The sequence below is a fragment of the Mauremys reevesii genome, linkage group 9, assembly GCF_016161935.1.
Source record: "Mauremys reevesii isolate NIE-2019 linkage group 9, ASM1616193v1, whole genome shotgun sequence".
Classification (NCBI taxonomy): domain Eukaryota; kingdom Metazoa; phylum Chordata; order Testudines; family Geoemydidae; genus Mauremys; species Mauremys reevesii.
In genome coordinates this window covers 44,471,207-44,492,678 of record NC_052631.1, presented here as the reverse complement: position 1 = coordinate 44,492,678, position 21,472 = coordinate 44,471,207, and the positions used below count along the sequence as shown (strand labels likewise).

The 21,472-nt window shown below is 46.3% G+C and overlaps 1 protein-coding gene across 4 annotated transcripts in view; it reads right to left on the bottom strand.

The window, feature by feature from the left end:
* Positions 1-1,119: 1,119 nt before the first annotated feature.
* KLHL6 (kelch like family member 6) overlaps positions 1,120-21,472 on the bottom strand; it is a 32,458-nt gene continuing 12,105 nt past the window's right edge. For 2 of the 4 annotated variants that reach the window (XM_039489147.1, XM_039489148.1), the window contains exons 3-7: positions 20,855-21,304; positions 17,414-17,651; positions 11,883-12,085; positions 5,475-5,688; positions 1,120-2,993 (exon numbers count right to left, since the gene is read on the bottom strand). In XM_039489147.1, coding sequence (XP_039345081.1) covers positions 2,692-2,993; positions 5,475-5,688; positions 11,883-12,085; positions 17,414-17,651; positions 20,855-21,304 — 1,407 coding nt within the window. In that variant the 3' untranslated portion in view covers positions 1,120-2,691. The remainder of the gene's footprint in view (positions 2,994-5,474; positions 5,689-11,882; positions 12,086-17,413; positions 17,652-20,854; positions 21,305-21,472) is intronic. The other 2 variants (XM_039489150.1, XM_039489151.1) reach the window with 2 other exon arrangements.

Here is a 21,472-nt window from a genome sequence, read left to right as displayed (position 1 = left end):
TGTACGGGGGTGGGGGACTACATTGGAGGGAACGATCCACTTTGGAGCAGCCAGAATCCCAATGTTAACATGTTGCAAATATTTGCCCATTCATTTAGAAGTTAAAGTCATACCTATGAGTGCAATCGTAGGGGAAGCCAGGAGTTGAGGAGATGGTTCCTGTCCCCTAGCTTCCAGCCAGTTGGAAAGGGGAACAATGCCACTGTCCCTGCCAGCAGGGTCTGCCCCCTCTCAGTGTCTCTCCAGCTAAGTCCCACTGCCTACCCCTTCTACTCCCCCTGCTCTGCGACCTGCAAGGAGAAAGGAAGCATTCACTCAGTCCGGCTGGTGCATTTCTTTCTCTTCCTGCTTAGGTGATGCTGTGAGCAAACAGCACTAGTGGCATTTGGGAGGCAGAGTGTGGGAAGACCAGGACATTTGCAAGGAGAAGAAACAGAGCACTCAGAACAAAGTTGGGGGTGATTTTGCAAGAGAGGACAACAGAGTGGAAGGTAAACAAAGACAAGGGGGAATTGTTTTGCATTCAATGATATTAACATAACTTTTTATCTGGGTATATAATCTTGCTTCCTCCCCATGCAGTGCTCCATCCCTAAAACAGACTGTCCTTTGGGGCCTGCAACTCTTGATGCTGTGCAGTATATTTAAATAGAAAAAACAGGGATAATGCCCCCAAACAGAATTAAACACAGCCAGCCTGCCTGGCCAGTAACCTCTGGATCAAAAACAATAGCCCATGAAAAGCAACCAACTTCCCGTTGAATGCCATCCGCGTTCAGTGTCCTTGGAGAAATGATGGGCCTAGAAAGGTGTAAGCCTTGAAGTTTAATAAATCTAAACTCTGTTGAGGGGGTGAGTGAATTACCGATATAATCCTTCTGCCAGGTGGGGTGGGGCAGCGAGGGCCAGGTTCAATATCTAGGGGTTTCTCTTAACCTTACAAGATAGTACTGTCTTGAGCCCCCAGCCAGAAATCTGGGAAATCTAAGCACCATCCCTGGGCACCTCAAACAGGCAATATTTCCCTACTCACCAGCAATGAGTCTGTGTATAAAAAAAAAACTTTTATTAAAAGGAGAGGGAACACAGCATCAATTTGGGAAAACATCCTGACAATGATTCAAAATTATGCAAACAATAAGTAAACACCTGCCCCACACTAGCTTGGGCAGTGGTCTTTTGTCTCAGTTTCCCACTTTGCAGTGTGAAAGTCTGACGGACGAACATCTCCTTAACATGCCACTCCCCTTTCCCTTCACTGCACCACAATCCCAGTGGGTTGTCCGAGGTCAGCGAAGTCCCAGAATTCAGGAGTGCCATCATGGGGGTTCACCACCCACCCCTGAAAGCAAGAGGTGAGCAATGCCTCTGCCAATGCCCACCACTGTCACTGTCGTCTCTGCAGCTTCTGCCTTAGTGGTAATGCTATTCTCTGGCGTTCTGCCGCTGAGCCCAGTTCTTAGTGATTTCAGCTCTTAGTGAAGAGTGGAGAAACTCACTGCTGCTTCATCTGCTACATCCTCTGCATTCTTTTATCACAACACTCACTGCACCAAGTCTAAGGTTCAACCCCCTAGACCAGCTTATTAGTGACTTCAGCTCTAGCAATCACTGAACAGAAACAAGGATTTAGATTGAATCTGATCAATTCTGTCTTTAAACACTGGCAGGGGAGGATCAAATGGTATCTTGCACTCTTTAAACACAGTCCATACCACCAGGTAGAAATACCTGTTCCGTCCTGTGTCCTTCTACCTGATGGGATCATTGTTGTTACTGTTATCCTTGCAAGGTTTGTTTATTAGTTGTCATTCTGGGTTGTTTGTGGTCAGTTTTTTATGTACTTTCTAATTTTGTAGGTGGGTTTTTTTGTTTGTTTGTTTTTTAGCTAGAAGAGTAAACAAATCCAGAGGCAAAATACATTGTTGTGGCTTTTATTGGAAAATAGTTACTATGAACTTACAATGGAATCAAATTAGAATTTGTCCATATGTAGAGGTGAGAGAATTAGGATCTGTTCATTGTGTCTTTGGTATCTCAGCTGGGATTGTCAGCCAGGGATGTCAGCTGGATTGGATTTTCTGGGTGATGTGAAATGAAAGGATGATACCTTTTTTAAAATGACATCCTTTGGCTACATGTAACGTGCCATCTGTCGAAAAGAAGTGTAACTTAAGAGGAAGCCACATGAGTTTTGCTAATGATGCAACTCTTCCATTCCATGCACAACTTCTCCTTTTCTTTGGGTGATGCTGCAAGTCCAGTAGTCTGAAAATAATAGTAATAAATAATATAGCAACATCAGGCCAGGGGTGGGCTGAAATTTGGCATGACTATCCTACCTGCAGTAGAATAAGAGGCAGACACACACCTACCAATCATGTTTCCTTGTATGACTGTAGGTTCTGTAAATCAAGAGTAAACTCCAGATTATCCCATTATCTTTTGGGTGGGTAAGGAATTAAGATAATTTAAGGCATGTCCTGTACAGAGAAAATGAGAATTCCTCCTGATTTCAAGGAGGCCAAGCACATGTACAGCTATTTCCTGAAAGGACCCTAGTAGCAATGGTTCCACCCAACACTCTTACATTTAAAATTATCTTTTCAACGCAGTCTACTTGGCCATTGTCTCCTTAGGGGAACTGAGGTATTTGGATATCATCCGTGGTTCTCTTTTTCTCTCCCAGAGTCACACGGAAACCGCTCCAGGCACTATTCTGCGGATGTGTGTGTAGGACTTCCTGAGGGTGACGCTGCCATGATGGGACACCCCACGAGGTAGGACACACTCCTCTGTTAACCTCTGGATCTCGGGGTCCCAGCACAGCACCGTGGCGATGACTTCGTTCTTCTCATCCCGGCCCCCTGTGATGAACAACTTGTTGTTGCAAGGGGAAATCCCACAACTTGCTCTCTCATGAGTGAACTGAGTCACTAGGCACCACGTGTCTTGAAGTGGACTGTACGAGTACAGTGCTTTCATTGCTCCGCCTGCAACAGGAACAGAAATTGGTTTGCTACTGCCATTCATTCCTCTAGTTCAGGGGTAGGCAACCTATAGCACACGTGCCGAAAGCGGCACGCACGCTTATTTTCAGTGGCACTCACACTGCCCAGGTCCTGGCCACCGGTCGGGAGGGGGGGGGGCTCTGCATTTTAATTTAATTTTAAATGAAGCTTCTTAAACATTTTGAAACCTTATTTGCTTTATATACAACAATAGTTTAGTTATATATTATAGACTTACAGAAAGAGACTTTCTAAAAACATTGCAATGTATGACTGGCACGCAAAGCCTTAAATCAGAGTGAATAAATGAAGACTCGGCACACCACTTCTGAAAGGTTGCCAATCCCTGCTCTAGTTCCTAGCCAAATAAGACATTTCAACAGGGTTTCATCACTGACACTTATCAGAACACTTTACCCCCAAGGTAAAGTCAAAACAAGACTGCTCTGAAAGACCTACAAAGGGCCACTTATTTTTCATATCTCTATCAATTTTAAGGGACCATTGCGATCATCCAGTCTGACCTGCATAACACAGGCCAGTGAAGAATCTATCATGTCCCTAGGAAAGTTGTACTAATGGTTAATTACCCTCGCAATTTAAAATAAATAAATAAAATAAAATTGTCTTATTTCTAGTCAGAATTACTCTAACTTCAGCTTCCAACCACCTGGATCTTGTTACACCTTTTTCTGCTAAATTAACAAGCTGTGTACTATCAGAAATCTCTTCCTTCTTGTAGGTATTTGATAGACCATGATCAAGTCACCTCTTAACCTTCTCTGGAAGAAACTAAACAGATTGAGCTGCACTAGACTGTCAATGTAAGGCAGGTTTTCCAGACTTCTAATCATTCCTGTAACTCTTTTCTGAACCCTTTCTCATTTTTCAACGTCTTTTTGAAAGGATTCTGACATCTAATCTCCAAGTATCCAAGGCAGGCCCATGAGCCCTATTTCCTCTCAAGACAATGGTACCATTACATTTAAAAGGCACTGGGCTTCCTGCCTTGCCGTTTTCAGTAACGGTGCACTTTCTCCAGAACTGCTGTATTTAGAAGTGGTAGGCAGACCTGAGAGGCTTGGTTTTATTGCCCTGCAATGTCCTGAACCCTTCATGTAGGGAAAGGGGTGGGAGAGATATTTATAAACAGTTCTATTGTATGACAACATGATTTCAGTTGTGACAAAATAAGCCTAACAGACAATGTGCCTCCCAAACCCTCTGTGTTGGGCTGATGTCTGTCCCAAATGAAAACTGTACTGGGTTTCTGATTTAATTGGTGCTGTGGAAGGTTAGTGGGGGAGCGTTGTAAGTGGAAATATTCTGACTTGCTGCTTTTCTTATTTAGCCAATCTTCCACAAAAGCTAGGGAGGGCAGGGGGGTTGATCTGTCGCATGGTTTCTCACTTCAGAGCCTGTGGTACTTTGGGGACTTTCTGTGATGTGATTAGCATGCTATAGCAGGTTGAAACAATTGGTTTGTGGGCAAGATCCTACACTACTTGTTGGTGTTGAATTTTAACTCAGAGGCACAAGGAGACCTGCTGTCTCTCGCTCACCCATCCTCTTCAGAGAGGGTGAATTGCATACCAGTCCATAGGGGCAGCCCAAGGCTCTATATTCACCTCTGAAATCCTACTTAAGGCCACAAAATAGGGCTGCAGTGATGCCGCAGGCCTTGTGCTAGGCCTCTGCATCGGGCGAATTTCACCCTGAATCAGTAGCACTCTGCCCTGCATACCCATGCTAGGAGAGGTAGCTGGAGTCTGCGCAGAAAAGCAATTTTTTTTTTAAATATCCCTCTTTCCTACCCTCCTGCTTCTCTGTGTTCCACTGATGGCTCCCCCATCCTCTACTGGCTTTGCTCCAAAGGGGACATCTCTGCCATGTACTAGATGCAGCAGCACTTCCTCATCACGTGCAGTGGCACTGCTGGCACAGGAGACTGGTCCGTGCTCTGCAGTAACCCCTCTTCCTATAGATATGCCTAGATGTCTGCATACTGAAGTCTTTGGCTGCTAGTGAAGTTGCAATATGAGTTTGGAGTGTTCCCACTGACATTTAAGGACCATATACAGTTTAGCTGATCCTCTTTCAACTTACATTGCAAATCTGCTAATTAATGTAATCAGCCCTGAATGTAATCTTGTGATGGGAGCTGGAGCACTGGGTCCTCCTGGCTCTGATCCCATTGAAGTCCATAGCAAAATTCACAACCCACCATGCACCTCCTGTGCAATACATTTCCCATAACCAACTGTCTGCATCTATATTGAACTGTAGACTAGAGTAGGCATGACAGTGTCTGAGTGTTCTGGGTTCCCATCCCTCACCTAGAATCTTTAAAGAAGAGCACAGGGTAATGATCGTTTCATTATGCTTCTCTGTAGGGTTCCAGGAATTAGTCAAAAATAAGCTGCACTCAGTCTAGAGAAGAAAGAACGTCACTGCTTTACCTACCCACAACATAGATGTGGTCACGGAAACTCACAGCATTGATGCATTTTGCTTCAACTGGCATGGGTGATTTCAAGCTCCAGTTGTTCATAGCTGGGTCATAACACTGCGTTTTGTCCGTAGCCAGTTTTCCATTGGGTCCTCCCCCAATCACATAGAGCTTCTTCTTGTAGCTGGCTGCGGCAAAGGAGCTCACGTTGACCATGAGGGGAGCTGCCTGTGTCACCATTGAAAAAACAAATCATTAACAACCCACTGAATAGTCATTTGGATTTCATGTCACATAGACTGGTGATTTCTTTTCTTTTGAATGTAAATAGTCATGCATTGCTCTGTATTCTCTTGGAAGAGCCTGCCATTCATTGCTGTTCCTAGAAGCTGCCATGCATTCCCCCTGAGAGGAACTCACGCCACTGAGTGCATGTCTGTACTGCTGTTAGAGAGAAGACGGGCAACAGGGAGCTTGAAGTGCCGCCGAAGACCCGTAGTGCCGCCCTGTCAGTAAAAGCGCTGCCGGGAGAGTAAAAATTAAAAAGACGCCAAGAAATTGAAAAGGCGCCGCTTGTGCTCAGTGGGAGAGCAGCTGCTTCCCCACTCCCCTTCTAGCTACGCTACTGGCGCCAACTAGGGCACTCCCTGGAAGCCTGACCTTTGGGCCACTAGCTCTGGCTGGGGTCCTGATTGGGTCTGAAACATTCCATTCCCTCCCAGTGTATTAAGAAGCTAACAACTTTAAAACAATATCACCATGGGGAGTGGAATTGCAGTGCCAAGACCAGGGCCGGCTCCAGGCACCAGCGTAGCAAGCAGGTGCCTGGGGCAGCCAATGAAGAGAAGGGCGGCACATGTGGCCGTTCGGCGGCAATTGGGCGGCGGAGCCGTCACTGCCTGTCGGAGCAAAGGACCTGCTGCTGCATTGCCGCTGTAGAAGAAAGGGCGGTAGAGCTGCTGCCGATCGTGAACGCAGCTTTGTTTTTTTTTTTTTTTTTTTTTTTGCTGCTTGGGGTGGCAAAAACACTAGAGCCGGCCCTGGCCAAGACCTTGTGTGTTAGCAGGAATGGAGCGGGAGCAAACAGAATGGGAGGGGTGTCCTGATGAGCACATGCTTTGCCTAAAATCTAAGGCAAAAGAGAGAGGTCTGATTTTAGGCCCGTCAGCCTTGATGGTGTCCCTTTTGCAAAGGGTATACTTTGTTCAGATATGAAAAGTTAGGGTGCCAAAGTCAATAACGTGCAGCTTCAGCATTTGGGATTGCATTGCAGTGGTGCGTGGACATGCTGCCCCATTGTGGTGGGGAGGGAGCAGAGGAGCATGGCTAAGCAGCTGGAGATGCACTGATCTGGCACATCCCTACTGTAGCGGCTGGGCCCATCCTCAGTCCAATTTATTTCCTGGGATGTATCAGCATCCAGTTCCTGCTGTAGATACAGTCTATGAAAGGGGAACCCCTGAGACAGGGCAATAGTGGACACATCACCTGTCCTCCCCCTGGGGAGTTGTGGCCCATGCTGAGTCGGAGAGGTGCAGTTTGTAAAAGGAGCCCTATAGGTGCATCTCCAGTTACATAATGTACCATGTGCAATGGCAGGAGAATTTCCTCTGCTCGCCTGAATAGAAATACTGTAGCTGTCTGCGTGGATTATTGTGCTCTTGTTTTAAACTGAGGCCTGGTCTACACTACGCGTTTAAACCGGTTTTAGGAGCGTTAAACCGATTTAACGCCACACCCGTCCACACTAAGAGGCCCTTTATATCGATATAAAGGGCTCTTTAAACCGGTTTCTGTACTCCTCCCTAACGAGAGGAGTAGCGCTAGTATCGGTATTACCATATCGGATTAGGGTTAGTGTGGCCGCAGATCGACGGTATTGGCCTCCGGGTGGTATCCCACAGTGCACCACTGACCGCTCTGGACAGCAATCTGAACTCGTATGTAGTGGCCAGGTAGACAGGAAAAGCCCCGCGAACTTTTGAATATTTCCTGTTTGCCCAGCGTGGAGCTCCGATCAGCACGTGTGGCGAGGCAGTTAAAAATCAAAATAAAGAAAGAGCTCCCACATGGACCATGCGGATGTGATTGCTGTAAGGGCAGGCAAATCTGTTCTATCAGCGCTCCGTTACGGAAGACAAAATTCAAAATCATTTTAAAAAAATCTCCAGACAGACGCCGTAGCAGGGACTCAGCTCACTGCTGCGTGACAAGCGTAACAGAAAGCCAAAGAATCAAATGGACGCTCATGGCCTGGAGGACTCAAGCTATCCCACAGTTCTTGCAGTCTCCGAAAAATATTTGCATTCTTGGCTGAGCTCCAAATGCTTCTAGGGTCAAACACAGTGTCCGCGGTGGGTCAGGGCATAGCTCGGCAATTTACGCACCCCCCCACCCACCCCCAGAAGTGAAAGGGAAAACGATCCTCTCTTGACTCTTTTACATGTCACCCTATCTTTACTGAATGCTGCAGATAGACACGATGCTGCAGCACTCAACACCAACATCCTTGCTCCCGCCACGCCATGGGTGGCTGATGGTACAATAAGATTGATACCCATCGTCATCATCAGGCTATTGGCACATGGGGCAGTGCAAAAGGACTGGTAACCATGCGTACTAGCATCGGTGAGGTCGATCAAGGGTGCCTGGCCCTAATTTTTCCTGGTAGATGGTACAGTATGGCTGATAACCATCGTCGTCATAGCAACAGGGGGCTGAGCTCTGTCAGCCCCCACCCTTCATGTGTAAAAAAAAGATTCAATTGCCCCTGGACTAGCAGAGGGATGCTGGGCTCCTCTGCTCCACACTCCTTACTGTCCTGTCTGGACTATCATAGCAGCTGGAGGCTGCCTTCCACTCATTTCTCACTAACAAGTCAGGTGTCTTATTCCTGCATTCTTTATTACTTCATCACACAAGTGGTGGGGACAATGCTACAGTAGCCCAGGAAGGCTGGGGGAAGAACGGAATCAACAGGTGGGGTTGTTGCAGGCACATCCCCTGTGAATAGCATACAGCTCATAATTTCTGCAGGATCTGACACAGAGCAGCTGCGCTCTCTGATACAGTGGTTCTCTAGTACACTTGCCCATATTCTAGGCAGGACTGATTCTATTTTTAGATACCAAAAAGGAGGGATTGACTCAGGGAGTCATTCCCAATTTTGGCTTTTGCGCCCCTGGCTAAGAGCAGCCAGGGGCACTTATGACAGCAACAGATGGCGCAGTGCAAAAGGACTGGTAACCATGCCCATCTTATTACCAATTTATGGTATGGTAGATGGTATAGTATGGCTGGTAACCATCTCTGCTGTCATGCAAAAGCAAAAGCATGCTGCTGTGTAGCGCTGCTGAATCGCCTCTGTCAGCGGCATCTAGTACACATACGGTGACAGTCACAAAAGGCAAAACAGGCTCCATGATTGCCATGCTATGGCATCTGCCAGGGCAATCCAGGGAAAAAAGCCGCGAAATGCTTGTCTGCCGTTGCTTTCCCAGAGGAAGGAGTGACTGACGACATTTACCCAGAACCACCCGCGACAATGATTATTGCCCCATCAGGCACTGGGATCTCAACCCGGAAATTCCAAGGGGCGGGGGAGGCTGCGGGAACTATGGGATAGCTACGGAATAGCTACCCACAGTGCAACGCTCCAGAAGTCGATGCTAGCCTCGGACCGTGGACGCACACCACCGATTTAATGTGTTTAGTGTGGCCGCGCGCACTCGATTTTATACAATCTGTTTTACAAAACCGGTTTATGCAAATTCGGAATAGTCCCGTAGTGTAGACGTACCCTGACATCACTAAACATTTTCCTTTTAAACCTGTTAGAAAATGAGTGAACTCCATAGGTACCCTAGCTAGAGGGACTATTCAGTCGGTGCAGTATGTGTAAGGTAATTGTTTTCAGAGGTTGAAACTGTTGCATCCTCCTCCTCAGTGCAGTGTCGTACTAGCCCCATGCACTGGGAATGGAAAGTTGGTGGCTGGAGAAGAGCTTAGCTGCATGCGGAAGCAGCAGGGGAACATACTTCCGGAGAGCAGAGCTACTCATGTCAGACTGTGATGATGATGCAATGCAGGCATGGGCAGCACATGAACTGCCAGCTAGGGAAGGCTACTCCCCAGCCCCACCCCTTCCATCCCCAGCCCTGCCAGAGCCCAGAACTCCCCACCACGGCTGCCAGCCTCTGCCCCAGGCTAGCACCCTCCCAGCCCTGGAGCGCCAGGAGGGCGGATGGCGCGGCCCCGGCCCTCCTGGCTGCACAGCCCCAGCCTGAGCCGGGGCCACCGCATAGGGAGAGCTGCAGAGAAGGGTCTGGGGGCAAGTGTGGGTGGGGCCATGCCTGGCTGTTTGGGGAGGCACAGCCTCCCCCAGCCTATGATACTCACCGCCCATGGATGCAGGCTACTGTGGTGCAAGGTAACTGCTTTGATTTCATCAAGCTTGAATTTGTCATGCTGAGTTCAGTTTAGCCTGTGGGCTTCAAGCCATTAGCCCAGCCTTACCCTCAGCTCTCTTTGACCTAGAGTGGAGCATCAGCAGTTTCAGGAGGCCAGCTATCACATGAAATAACCTGATTGCCTGTGTTTTCATTGCGCAAAAGAGCCAGGTTACACAACTGGCCAGTTCCCAATTTGTGTGGGAAGTGGTTGGGTGTGATTTACTGGGCCTGTCAATTCACCTCCTCAAATATAGTAATGGTATGAACAGCAAAACCTGAGCACGCACAGCTTTCCTTAAATAGAAAACATTTTTCTTTCATCCCGTAAGGAGTAGCATGAAAGAAGAAAAGTAGAACAAGTGACCATTTCTGAGGATAAATGGAATTGACATTTACAGCAGTTTCTTTTTCAAGGAAGTTTAGCATCTGTTCTGGCCCTTTGAGATACAGGCCTAAAATACAACCCCACCCTACCAACTACCCACAATCAAGTGCAACCACTACTTTTAGGGCAGTGTACATTTACATAAGTGAAGTGGTCACTCTATCTAAGGGGACCTCTTGCAAACTCTCATCCCACAGATCCTCTATTTCAGCATGGGCTTGGTCAGAGCCGCTTGGGCTGCACAAGATGTTCTGTGTTGAAAGGCCCAGCACAAATTTGCTTTTCCTTTTGTCTTCTGAGTGCTTTGGCTTTACCCTGGGTTATATCTACCCTCATCTTTATCATCCTGGAAATTTTAGTCCTGTCCTGTTATCCATCTTTGCTTTCCTAAGTAGCCACAGATCTGACTCCCTTTCTAGTCAGCTAAACCCACTGGCCCTCCTTGTCTCTTTGGACTCTTACCACCATCTCAGTGTTTAACCAAACCTCCATGCTGTCCATCCTGTGTGGGTGCAAAAATGAGGGGCAGGGAGTATAGGAGCATGTAAGGAGCCTTCCGCTACCTTTGCATCTCTCTGCAAGGGTCAGGCACAAGCCCATAGATGAGCAAAGGCTCTGACCCTGACTCAAAAGAGGGCTTGGTGCCCACTCAGCAGATGTGGGCTGCTGTAGGGGATGCACATCCGGCATCCGTTGAAAGGGTGGCAGAGCTGCGGCTACAATGTGTGCTCCCTGGGGAGCCCAAAAGGAATTCTAAATGAGTCGGCCAGAATTCCTCTGGGTGGCTCCCGCTACAATGCAGTGTGCTCCTTTCCCCTCTCCAGCATAAGCCATGGCTTTAACACAATCAGGTCCTTTACATTTGTAAAGTGCTCTGAGATTCTCAGATGAAAGCAGCATAATAATGCAAAGCAGTAGTAATTTTCCACATAGTCAAATACGGAGGTCCCCAGCAAGTCATACATAAAAACAACTGAATACCTTGCAGCTTCTGGTCTCTCTCTCAAACTTACACTGCATAGTGCAGCTGTAATGCACCTTCCTGCTATTGGTTTCCTGGGTCTGCATTTCACCACTGCCAGCAACTCCTCCTTGTTCCAATGTCTCCTTAGTTGACCCATATAATGTTTATCCTCTGAGATTATTTCTAATCCCCAAGCCTGTTTTACACTCGTGTTGAAATGCATGAGATGCTGGTCTGCATGTACCTGTCTAGAGCTAACCAGTTAGTAGTTTCCTTTACACCTGCTTGGTGTCTTCCACAGACTTAGAGCTAATTCTGCCATCTTGATGCCTTCTGAGCATTATTTTATTCTGGGAGTAATCCCATTGACTTCAAGGAAATGATTGTAGAATAAGAAACTGTTCAGCAGGAGTCAGGATGGCAGAACTGATTCTCCCTTTGATCCTCCTTCCCTTGAAGTCTGCATTTTCAACTTGAATGCACAACTAATAGATTGATGTGTGTGTATATACTAGAATTTAGCTCATTTATTTTGAGGTACAGTAAATACCTAACAAAATTCCCTGATTTCAATTTGTTTCATTAGAGTTGCATGAAACAGAAGAGTTTGGCTGTATTTTACCTCTGACCAGCAGTTATGGAAAGGATCGTATGTTTCTACGCTGTTGATTCTCTGTACGCCATCAAAACCTCCAACCACGAACACTTTGCCACCTAGCACAGCCATTTTGTGCCTCCATCGCCCGATGTTTAAATATTCAATTTGGATCCATTTGTTGATGGAGGAATTGTATTTCCAGACATCATGTTGTGTTTCTTTCCCACCTGCAAGGTACACAGTACATGTAAATGACATAATTGGCAGGACCTGAATTTGCTTAGAACCTCTAGTATGTTCTATTTGTCATACGAGAAACAAAAACCATTTGTTCATGGCATTTCCTCTGGAATCACATCTCCAACACAATAGTATTTGCTTTAGAGGAAGACAACTTGCATGCTTGAAGCTCATCTAGTTAAATTTGCATTGCTATACTTTGGAGAGGGCAGAGAAATTCCTGGGGGTTATTTTACAAGCCATCTCTTTCCCATACATGAATCACTATTCATGCTTCAGCTGTCCTACCACTTTTTGCATTTGTAACTTTAATATACAATCAGTGGCCTATTGCTTGTAATGATGTGCAGACGAATCTCAGGAATGAGACCTGTTGCTGATTGTAGAATGTTAGACATAGAGTTTAAAGCCAGAAGGGACCACCAGATCACCTAGTCTGGCCTCCTGTATATTGCAGGCCACCAAGACCCCCCAGCACCCACATACTAAATCCAACTCAAGTGAGACCCACAGGAGACTAGACTATTATGTGCCACAGGCATAGAACAGGGACCAATGTGCACCCTCAGTGGCAGGAAATTTATTAAGTGAGCCATAGCCAGATAATCCTGGCAAGTGGCCCACACCAACACGTTGCAGAGGAAGGCAAAAAACCCACAACGTCATTGCCAATCTGACCTGGAGGAAATTCCCTTCCCCACCCTAAATATGGCAATCAGTTAGCCCCTGAGCATGTGAGCAAGAACCAGCCAGCCAAGCACCTGAGAGAGAGAATGGTTGGTACCAGCTCAGAAACCTGGCCCTCACCATCCTATGTCCCATCTCCATCCATGGCCATCACTGATGCTTCAGAGGAAGGAGGTTGGGGGGGGGAAGCATAATAAATGGGAAGAGGGTGGGGGGCCTTCCTGACTACTTTCAAGGAGCCAGCTGAAACCCTGAAGCATGAGCTTTAGGAGCATAAGACATAAACCAGAAGCAAGCCCCCGCCCCACCATCTGAAGCAACTCTGTCATACAATTGCATTCATAACTGTCTCCAGCTCTCTTAAAACTAATTAAGTTGTTTACAACTCCCACTTGGAGGCTGCTCCAGAACCTCACCCCTGTGACGGTTAGAAAACTTCCTCTAATTTTTACCCTGAATTTGTTGATGTCAAGTTTATGTCCATTTGCTCTTGTGCCAACACTTTCTTTTGGCTTAAATAACTCTTCACTTTCCCTGCTATTTACCCCCTTAACATATTTATAGAGAACAATCATATCCCCTTGTTTTTGTTGAGAATTGGTGAATAAACAAACATGATAAAAATTAAGGCTCTGTATCACATAGTCCTTCAGCCACTTGAGAATCCCCCTGGGCCGGGAAGGTCCTGCTGGGGAAGGATAAACCAGCTTTGCACGGGTGGAGCTGCTATTACATAGGGACGATCTAGCCAGCTGGTCCACTGACTTCCAAAGTACAAACATGGCACCTGATCCTGTACTCCTGTCCCATGAAACTCTCCCACTGAAGTCTGCCCAGGAGTTTTTTCAGAGTGAAAAATTCAGCATTGGGTCCATTGTTTCTTGAACTTGAACGGGGCCTGGCTGTGATCTCATTTCTCTTCATCTGACTCTGGGGCCGGCTATGCTGCAAAAAAAATAACTAACCTACAGCAGCGAGCCCCAGAGCTCAGGCCAAGTAACTCGGACTCGCATTTCAGGACTACAGATAGGAGTGTAGACGTAGCCCAGGCTCTGAAACCTGGCAAGAGGGGAGGGTCTCAGAGCCCAGGCTTCAGCAGTATTAGGCGTAGATTGATTTCAGTGAAATTGCTCCTTATTTACATCAGGAGATCAGAATCAGGCCCAATAGTTTAATCCCCAGAATAGGTTTGCAAATGAGTCTCACTCATTCAAAAACTTTGCAGCATTTTTGCCAGTACGTTAGTTTCTGTGTCATTTTTATTCATAACCGGAATACGAACAGAACTAGTTGAGTGTGAAACCCACTGCACAGTCTGAGAAGCTTCACTGCATAACCTACAGTCCAGCTACGCAAAACACTTCACCAGTTACTATATTGCAAGGAGGATTCATATTCCATTACAGAATTGTCTGCACTCATTTGTATGCTGTACCACAGCCAGATCACTGCAAACTGATGGAGCTCATCTCTGGGCCAAATAACAGATTGAATAGGAGATAATTAGCATGCTAGGAAGATTCATTGGTAATGCCTTTGTGTCTATGAATTTTTCACATATATATATGTTGTTTTATTTGCACTCAAACAGGTGAAGTGTATGAATGCAGAATGTCAGCATTCTTATCTGCAGTAACGTTTAGAGACAGCAGGTGTTCCAACCACATATTGTCGCAACCTTCCCATTTACATTACAGTGTGTTCTCTCCTGCATTAGACAATAGCCCTGACAGGAATCTGAACTAAACCATGCTTTTGAATTCTGTCTACATCATGGGGGAGGGTGAGATTTTTGAGAGAACTGGAGGTATTTAAATGCCTTGTCCTAAGCTTTATGGGAAGTTGTGCATTAATATTCTCTCTTCATTAAGAGCAGTAACTGCAGTAAATGAGGAGACTGAGACTTCCAACAGTACCCTGAGGGAAACCAGCAGGTAGAGGGATGAGGACGCAGAGATACTGAAGGAGTGGATAGCAAGGTAGAAAAGAACCACGTCATAGAGCCCAAGAGAAGGAAGAAAATAGAGAAGTAGAAAGTGATAAACAGTGTCAGAGACAGCAGGCTAATCAGGAAGAATAAGCATAGATAAGTGCCCCCCTTTGATTTAGCTAGGAAAAAACAATTAATAACCTTGGCCAGTGCAGCTTTGTTGGAGTGGAAAGAGTGAAAAGCAGATTGGAGGGGACCAAAGGGGTGAAGAGATCAAGGAAGTGAGTAGATGAAGGGGAGGAGGGATGCTAGTTAGAGTGCCAGGCTGATCAAAGTAAGCAGTTCTTACAAAGCAGGGCATGTCTAGGCATGTCTAGAGGCAGAGCAGCTAAAGGGGATAGAAAGAATGGGAGAAGCAGCCACAGACGACAGGGTGCAGAAGCAGGCAGGGCTCAGCGCCCCGCGCGCGCAAGCAGGCGGCAGGGGGGTGGCTCGGGCGGTGGCGGCTTGGCCGAGTGAGAGAGCTCCGCCGCGGACGGAGCCGCCGGGAAACGCGCGACCGCGACCAGCGGTCGTCGGCGCGTCCCGCGCGCGCTCGCCGGCTCTCGCTGAGCGCGCAGCCGCAGGTGGTCCCGTCCCCCGCGGTGTGGACCTGCCGGGGCATGCCGCAGCAGCTCTCAGAAGAGAGCCGCGAGAGAGACCGCCGCGGGACCGGGGAAGGGCGGTGCAGCGCTCCGCGCTGCTTGGGGCAGCGTGATTTGTAGAGCCGCCCCTGTGCAGAAGGCCTGGGGCTAAGGAGACAGATTGCGAGATTAAAGGCAGGCAGTAATGAGCTCTCGGAGTGCGACAGGTGCATAGGATTTGGGGGGGGGGGTGTTTGTTAAACATTCCCAGTTGGAATGTTGGCTTTGATGCCCCCGCTAAGGACTACTGAACAAAGGAAGAAGCTCTAAAGAAATAAAGAGCAGAATGTAATGGTAGGATGAAAATTGAACTTCCTTTCCTTAAACTAATGGGGAGTGAAGGAGAATGAATCCTGGCCCCAGAACAAGGAGATTTAATAAAGACTAAGTTGGAGCGAGCTTGTTAAAATCCATGTAGTCCTAAACACAGACTGCAGTGGGAGATATTTTAGACCAGCTTCATCTTCTAGGCAGAATGTTCCCATTTGACTTCCCCCTCCCCCTGTTCTACTTCACTCATTTTTGAAGTAAAGGTTGTGTTTGGGAAAGGTGCCTGATTGAGAACTCTGCAGAATGATGTCTCCTACCCACAGCACCAGGACATTGGCTGGGCAAGCTTCCCTGAATAGCCCCACCCTTCATCCCACATTGGGAAAACCTGTAGCCTCCATTCACTCTGTAACCTCTCCGCTTGGACTGGCAACTAGGTCATGGCAGTTGCGAGGGTGGCTTTGAACCAGTGGGCACCTTTCCTCTAGGAAACGGGATGAAATCACCAAATTCATTTCCAATAGGTCATCAAAACAGCTGTCAGCTGGTTATGAGTCACTACCAATCTGACCTGCCTTTGAACTTGTGAGTTTGAAATAAAAGGTTCTGTATTCCATTGCCAATCCCCTAAGCAAGCCAGCGTCTTCCTTGTCTTCATATGGGTTTATATGGAGCTGGTATTTATAGAAGTTAAATTTCTCTTCTGAATCCATTCAAACTGTGATCCACAATCGCACATTCACACTGCTGCCTTGTCCACGGACTCTTGGGCTTCACGGTGGTAATGGCGATTAACTTTGCTTTCAGTAAATGGTTGTTTTTTAAAGTCCCACCTTCTGCACTATTGAAGTGCTCCTGAAAATAGGATTTTCAATCCCAAGTAATACAATTACCATTACTGTTTGCAAATTATCGACTGTTGCTTATTTGTGCAGAACTCCTATTGGGGTCTTCCAGAAAAGCTTTGTGGTAGCTACTGTTGATTGTATGCTGCATATGCAGCTGTAAGAGGCCTTTCTGTAACTATCATTCCTGACACTTTGGTGTGCCAACACTGGGCATGCACATCAATCCATGCAAATATAGTTGTGCATTTGTTTGAAAACTGAACCCATGTTAATATTCTAAGAGGCTCAGCACTGCTGCTACTCAGCCCAGTGCTTCTCAGGAGTCTGTCCCTCAACCATGGCAAAGGCAATGGCTGAAATGCTCTAACACTAGCTGTTTATGTCAATTTACAAAGCATAGTATATGTTCTACATCAGTGGTTCTCAACCAGGGGCACGTGTACCCCTGGGGGTATGCAGAGGTCTTCCAGGGGCTACATCAACTCATCTAGATATTTGCCTAATTTTACAACAGGCTACATAAAAAGCACTAGCGAAGTCAGTACAAACTAAAATTTCATACAGACAATGACTTGTTAATACTGCTCTATATACTATACACTAAAATGTAAGTACGTTTATATTCCAATTGATTTTTTTATACCAATATGGTAAAAATGAGAGAGTCAGCAATTTTTCAGTAACAGTCTGGCTGTGACACTTTTGTATTTGTATATCTGATTTTGTAAGCAAGTAGTTTTTAAGTGAAGTGAAATTTGGGGTACACAAGACAAATCAGCCTCCTGAAAGGGGTACAGTCATCTGGACATGTTGAGAGCTGCTGGTCTTCATAAAAGCTGTACCTATTTCCCCTGCCTTGTTTATGAGACTCCTGTGTTCTCTTCTCTTGCTCCTTACCTGATATGTAGACTTCATTTTTTAGCGTAATACATGCAAACTCCACCCATTTTTTATTCTCGCTCTCCGTTTCCTGTTCTGTGATTGGTAATTTTGCCACCTCCAAACGGCTCCGCCTCAAAGGATCCAGGCAAGTTACTTCAGCGACAAATTTTTCATCTTTTGTGCAACCACCTATGATCATAAACACTTCAGACTGGAACTCATGCATCCGGGGCTTGGTTCTTTCTGAAATAATCTAGACACAAGAAATATAGAATGAATACTCAGGATGTGTCTCGTGTGGTTAAAAACAGCATTATACCCTATTGTGTGAGTAGCTCCCTAATTTACCTCCCATTGGTTCAGTTCTTTGGCCAAGTTTTGCCTATAGTACATTGGAAAGAATCTCCTCTCACACGATATTAATCAGCCCCAGGAGAACAGCTGTCTTCCCATAGGTGCTGATTCCAAGGGTGTTCTGGAGCAACCATGGAAAAAAATAGTGGGTGCTCAGCACCCACCAGCCATAGCTGTTTGGCAACCCGTCTATCAGCTGTTCAGGGACCGGCAGGATTTGCGGGGAGAGGGCAGGAAGAGGCGGAGTGAGGGTGGAGCCTTAGGGGAGGGGACAGAGTGGGGGCAGGAAGTGGTGGAGAGAAGGTGGGGCCTGGAGTGGGGGCAGGGCATCAGGGCAGAGCAGGGGTGGAGCACCCACCGGAAAAAATGAAAGTCAGTGCCTGTCTTAGGATGTTATATGGCCCCTATCACTGTGGTATTTGAGCACCTCCCAGTCTTTAAAGTATCTATTCTCTCAACACTTCTGTGAGGTAGGAGTGTACTATTATCCTTAATTTACAGGTGGAGAACTGAGGCACAGAAAGACCAAATGACTTGCCCAAGGTCACACAGGAAGTATGCTCCCAAGTCCTAGGCTAGAGCTCTGACCACTCAACCACTCTGCTTCTCTACAAATCTAAAATGCTGTGTTGCAGTCGCAGAGTGAGACTGGTTTTAGCAAACTGTTTCTATGTTGACAATAAAAGTGTCAAAGTCCTGTGCTGTTCCTAGGAGAATATTTACAAGGGGAGTTAGTCACGATTCTAAGTTCAGAGGTGTTACTGATAAGCTGCGTCTCACTGAAGTGCAGGTGGCATGACATCCTTTGCTCCTAGTAGATACACCATTAGTCATATTGGAATGAATGCAGTGGAAATTTCAAGGAAAGCTTTTTATAGCATACAGGAATTTACCATTTATTTGAAATTTCTGCCCTGTCAAGCAGCATTAGATGTTTTTCTTTGACTTTTAAAACTAACTTATGGTGTGTTTCTATAAACTGGCATAAATGATCTAAATTAAAAAGCAGGGTCATGCAGATGTAAAATTCCTTTCTGTGTTTGCTCAGTATACTTACTAAACTGTCAGCAAGTCTCAGAGCTCTGCAGATGCCTCATAATCCCTATTTTAACCCCTCTGCCAGCCTCGCAGTCCTTTGTCTCAGCCATCAGCATTGGACACACATTCTGCCCCTTCAGCATCCAGGGAAATACCTGTTGTGTGATGGGTGGCACTCTCTTTGCACAACCCCACTGGCCCAACTGCACTGCCATCGACCGCTGGTTCAGACAACCAAGCACTGGGACTGAAGACTGAACCCAGGTCTCTAGCAAGGCAGTACAAAGCACTGCCACTGGGTCACCTGCTGGCTGGCCTAAATTGCTAAGCACATTTGGAGTCAGGGCTTGCCTGTGTTTTGTGATGCCCTATGCAGGCTCCTCACCAGGGAGCCTATCTAGCCCCTTCCCCTCCAAAGACAGGGTTCCACCATTATCTATGCAGACCTCAGACATCCTGCTGCCCTCTCCTGGCACTCCTCAGGCTGTGGGGAAGCACAAGCACATGGTCTCTCATTCTCAGCTGTGAAATTTTGACATCTGATGACCCTCTTTTGTAGGCCAGGCACTAGGACTGAAGCATAACTTTCCATGTGGGAAAGGGATCAATTAGGGAATTCCATTTCCACCTTTGCCTGTTACACCTGGGCTGAGATGGGCTGGAACAGGGTATGGGACTGTGGATTGCAGGTTAGGCACACGCGTATGTCACAGGGTCCTGTACTAATGAATAGGCTATACAGACTTCTGTTCAGGATTCTGTCCCTGAGATCAAACCTGTGTTTTTCACAGCAAGTTTTTCCTTTCCTAAAAGGTTCCCTGATAACTAATAAAGGCAGACACTGCACCTTCTCACACCCACACTGAAATTCTTGAATGCCTTTGTCTAGCTGGCCCTATGCATGGAACCAGGATCAGTTCAGAGCAAATTTGAATAGCGGCCCTGCACTTGAGCCTTTTTTGTACTATAAAGACAGCTAGCACTGCTTGAGCAGATGTGCTACACGCTCTGATCAGCAGAAGGGTATACAGCACACACACGTACAGCAGCAGGTTTTTTAAAAGTTACCAGAATCATTACTTGATTCATATGGCCCCCATCCCAAGTATACAGGCAGAGTACAGCACGCTATGAATGGGAATCACGTCACCCAACACTAAACAAAGCCATCTTTGAGGTGGAGCACATGAGTCAGACTACATCCATAACATCACACAACCGTTATTTAGGAGGGTATGTGAAGAATAACATACTCAAGAGGTGCTGTCTGGATGGAGGATATGAGTGAAGGCCTGTGCAGACGGTCATACACATCTCAAGAACCCGGGATGCTTTAACAAACCCAGCTCATATGTATCTCCAGTCAGGCTGTTCCTCCTCTCTTATATTTTAATAGCTCCTACATTCTAAGGCCAGAGGGGAGCATTATCATCATCCAGTATGACCTGCTGCATAACCCAGACCAGATCATTTCACCCCGGAATTCCTGCATCAAACCCATAACAATTTTATTGACAATTGAACCTTTGGGCTCAACAGTACAACTGCAAAGTGAGTATATTTTAGAAGGGAAAGTAGACATAGATAACTGTTTATGCAGGTATGGTACTGCTTACCCTAAGTGACCCACTGGAATGCTTAGCAGTATTTGATGTTATAGATGATTTTAAATAAGAAAGTAATGTCCAAAGTACTACCTTTGATTTGCCTTTTTACCAGGGAACACATCAAGGAATATTGATTAACCTTAGTTTGATATTAGACAGAATTGCGTGTGAGGGGTTCTCTCTCTCCTTTCAGAGATTCATGAACATTTTCTTAAATGCTTTTATGTTAAAATAAGCTGTCTGGAAACCTCTCAGATTTCACAGTTAAATCTCCAGGGTAACTGATCATGATTATCTTATTTTTCAGAAGTACTAATTTGTGAACCTATCTTGTAAATATCTTTTTTCACCTCCAAAATTCATGCTGAGTTCTGTGTCTGTCAATCTGAAATATTCCTTAATTAGAATTGGTTCAGCCCCCCCCCCCGTTTACTAAGTATTTTCATTTGTTACTTACTTCATTGCCTGACAGATGGTACATTCTTGCTTCTTGAAGCAGAGGGAAGACATCAGGACACTGTCTAATGAGTTGATCGGCTTCAACTGTCTCTACAAAATACCAAGGGTCCAGAAGGGGTAGTCGGACGTTCTCAAGAACGTAGGGTAGGAGAGGAAACCGTTCAGATTCTTTGTATCTAACCCAGTTCATAACAGTCTCAAAAACCTGTGCCTCGTCGGTGACATAGAGGTCATCGCTCTTTAGCGTGTTGTAGAGAATGTCAGCGGGGATCTCCAGAAATTCCTCACAGTGCAGCACTTGAGCGAAGTTCTGGATAATGTAGCTCTGAACTTGCTGCTTCAGCTTCTCCAGAGAATGAGTGTCGGCCAGCCTCAGAATCCCAACACAGTTTTCCGGATGGAGGGCTTCAGTGAGGAAACTGGCACAAGCATCCACCATCCGCAGAAACTACAGACACAAGGAGCATGTAAGGTACTGTGCAGTTGTTATATATTTGTATTGTGGTAGCGTGGAGAGCCCCAGTTAAGGGCCAGGCCCCACTTGTGATAGACATTGGACAAACACAAAACAAAGAGAGATTCTTGCCCTCAAAAGCTTGCAGCCTGAGTATAAAAC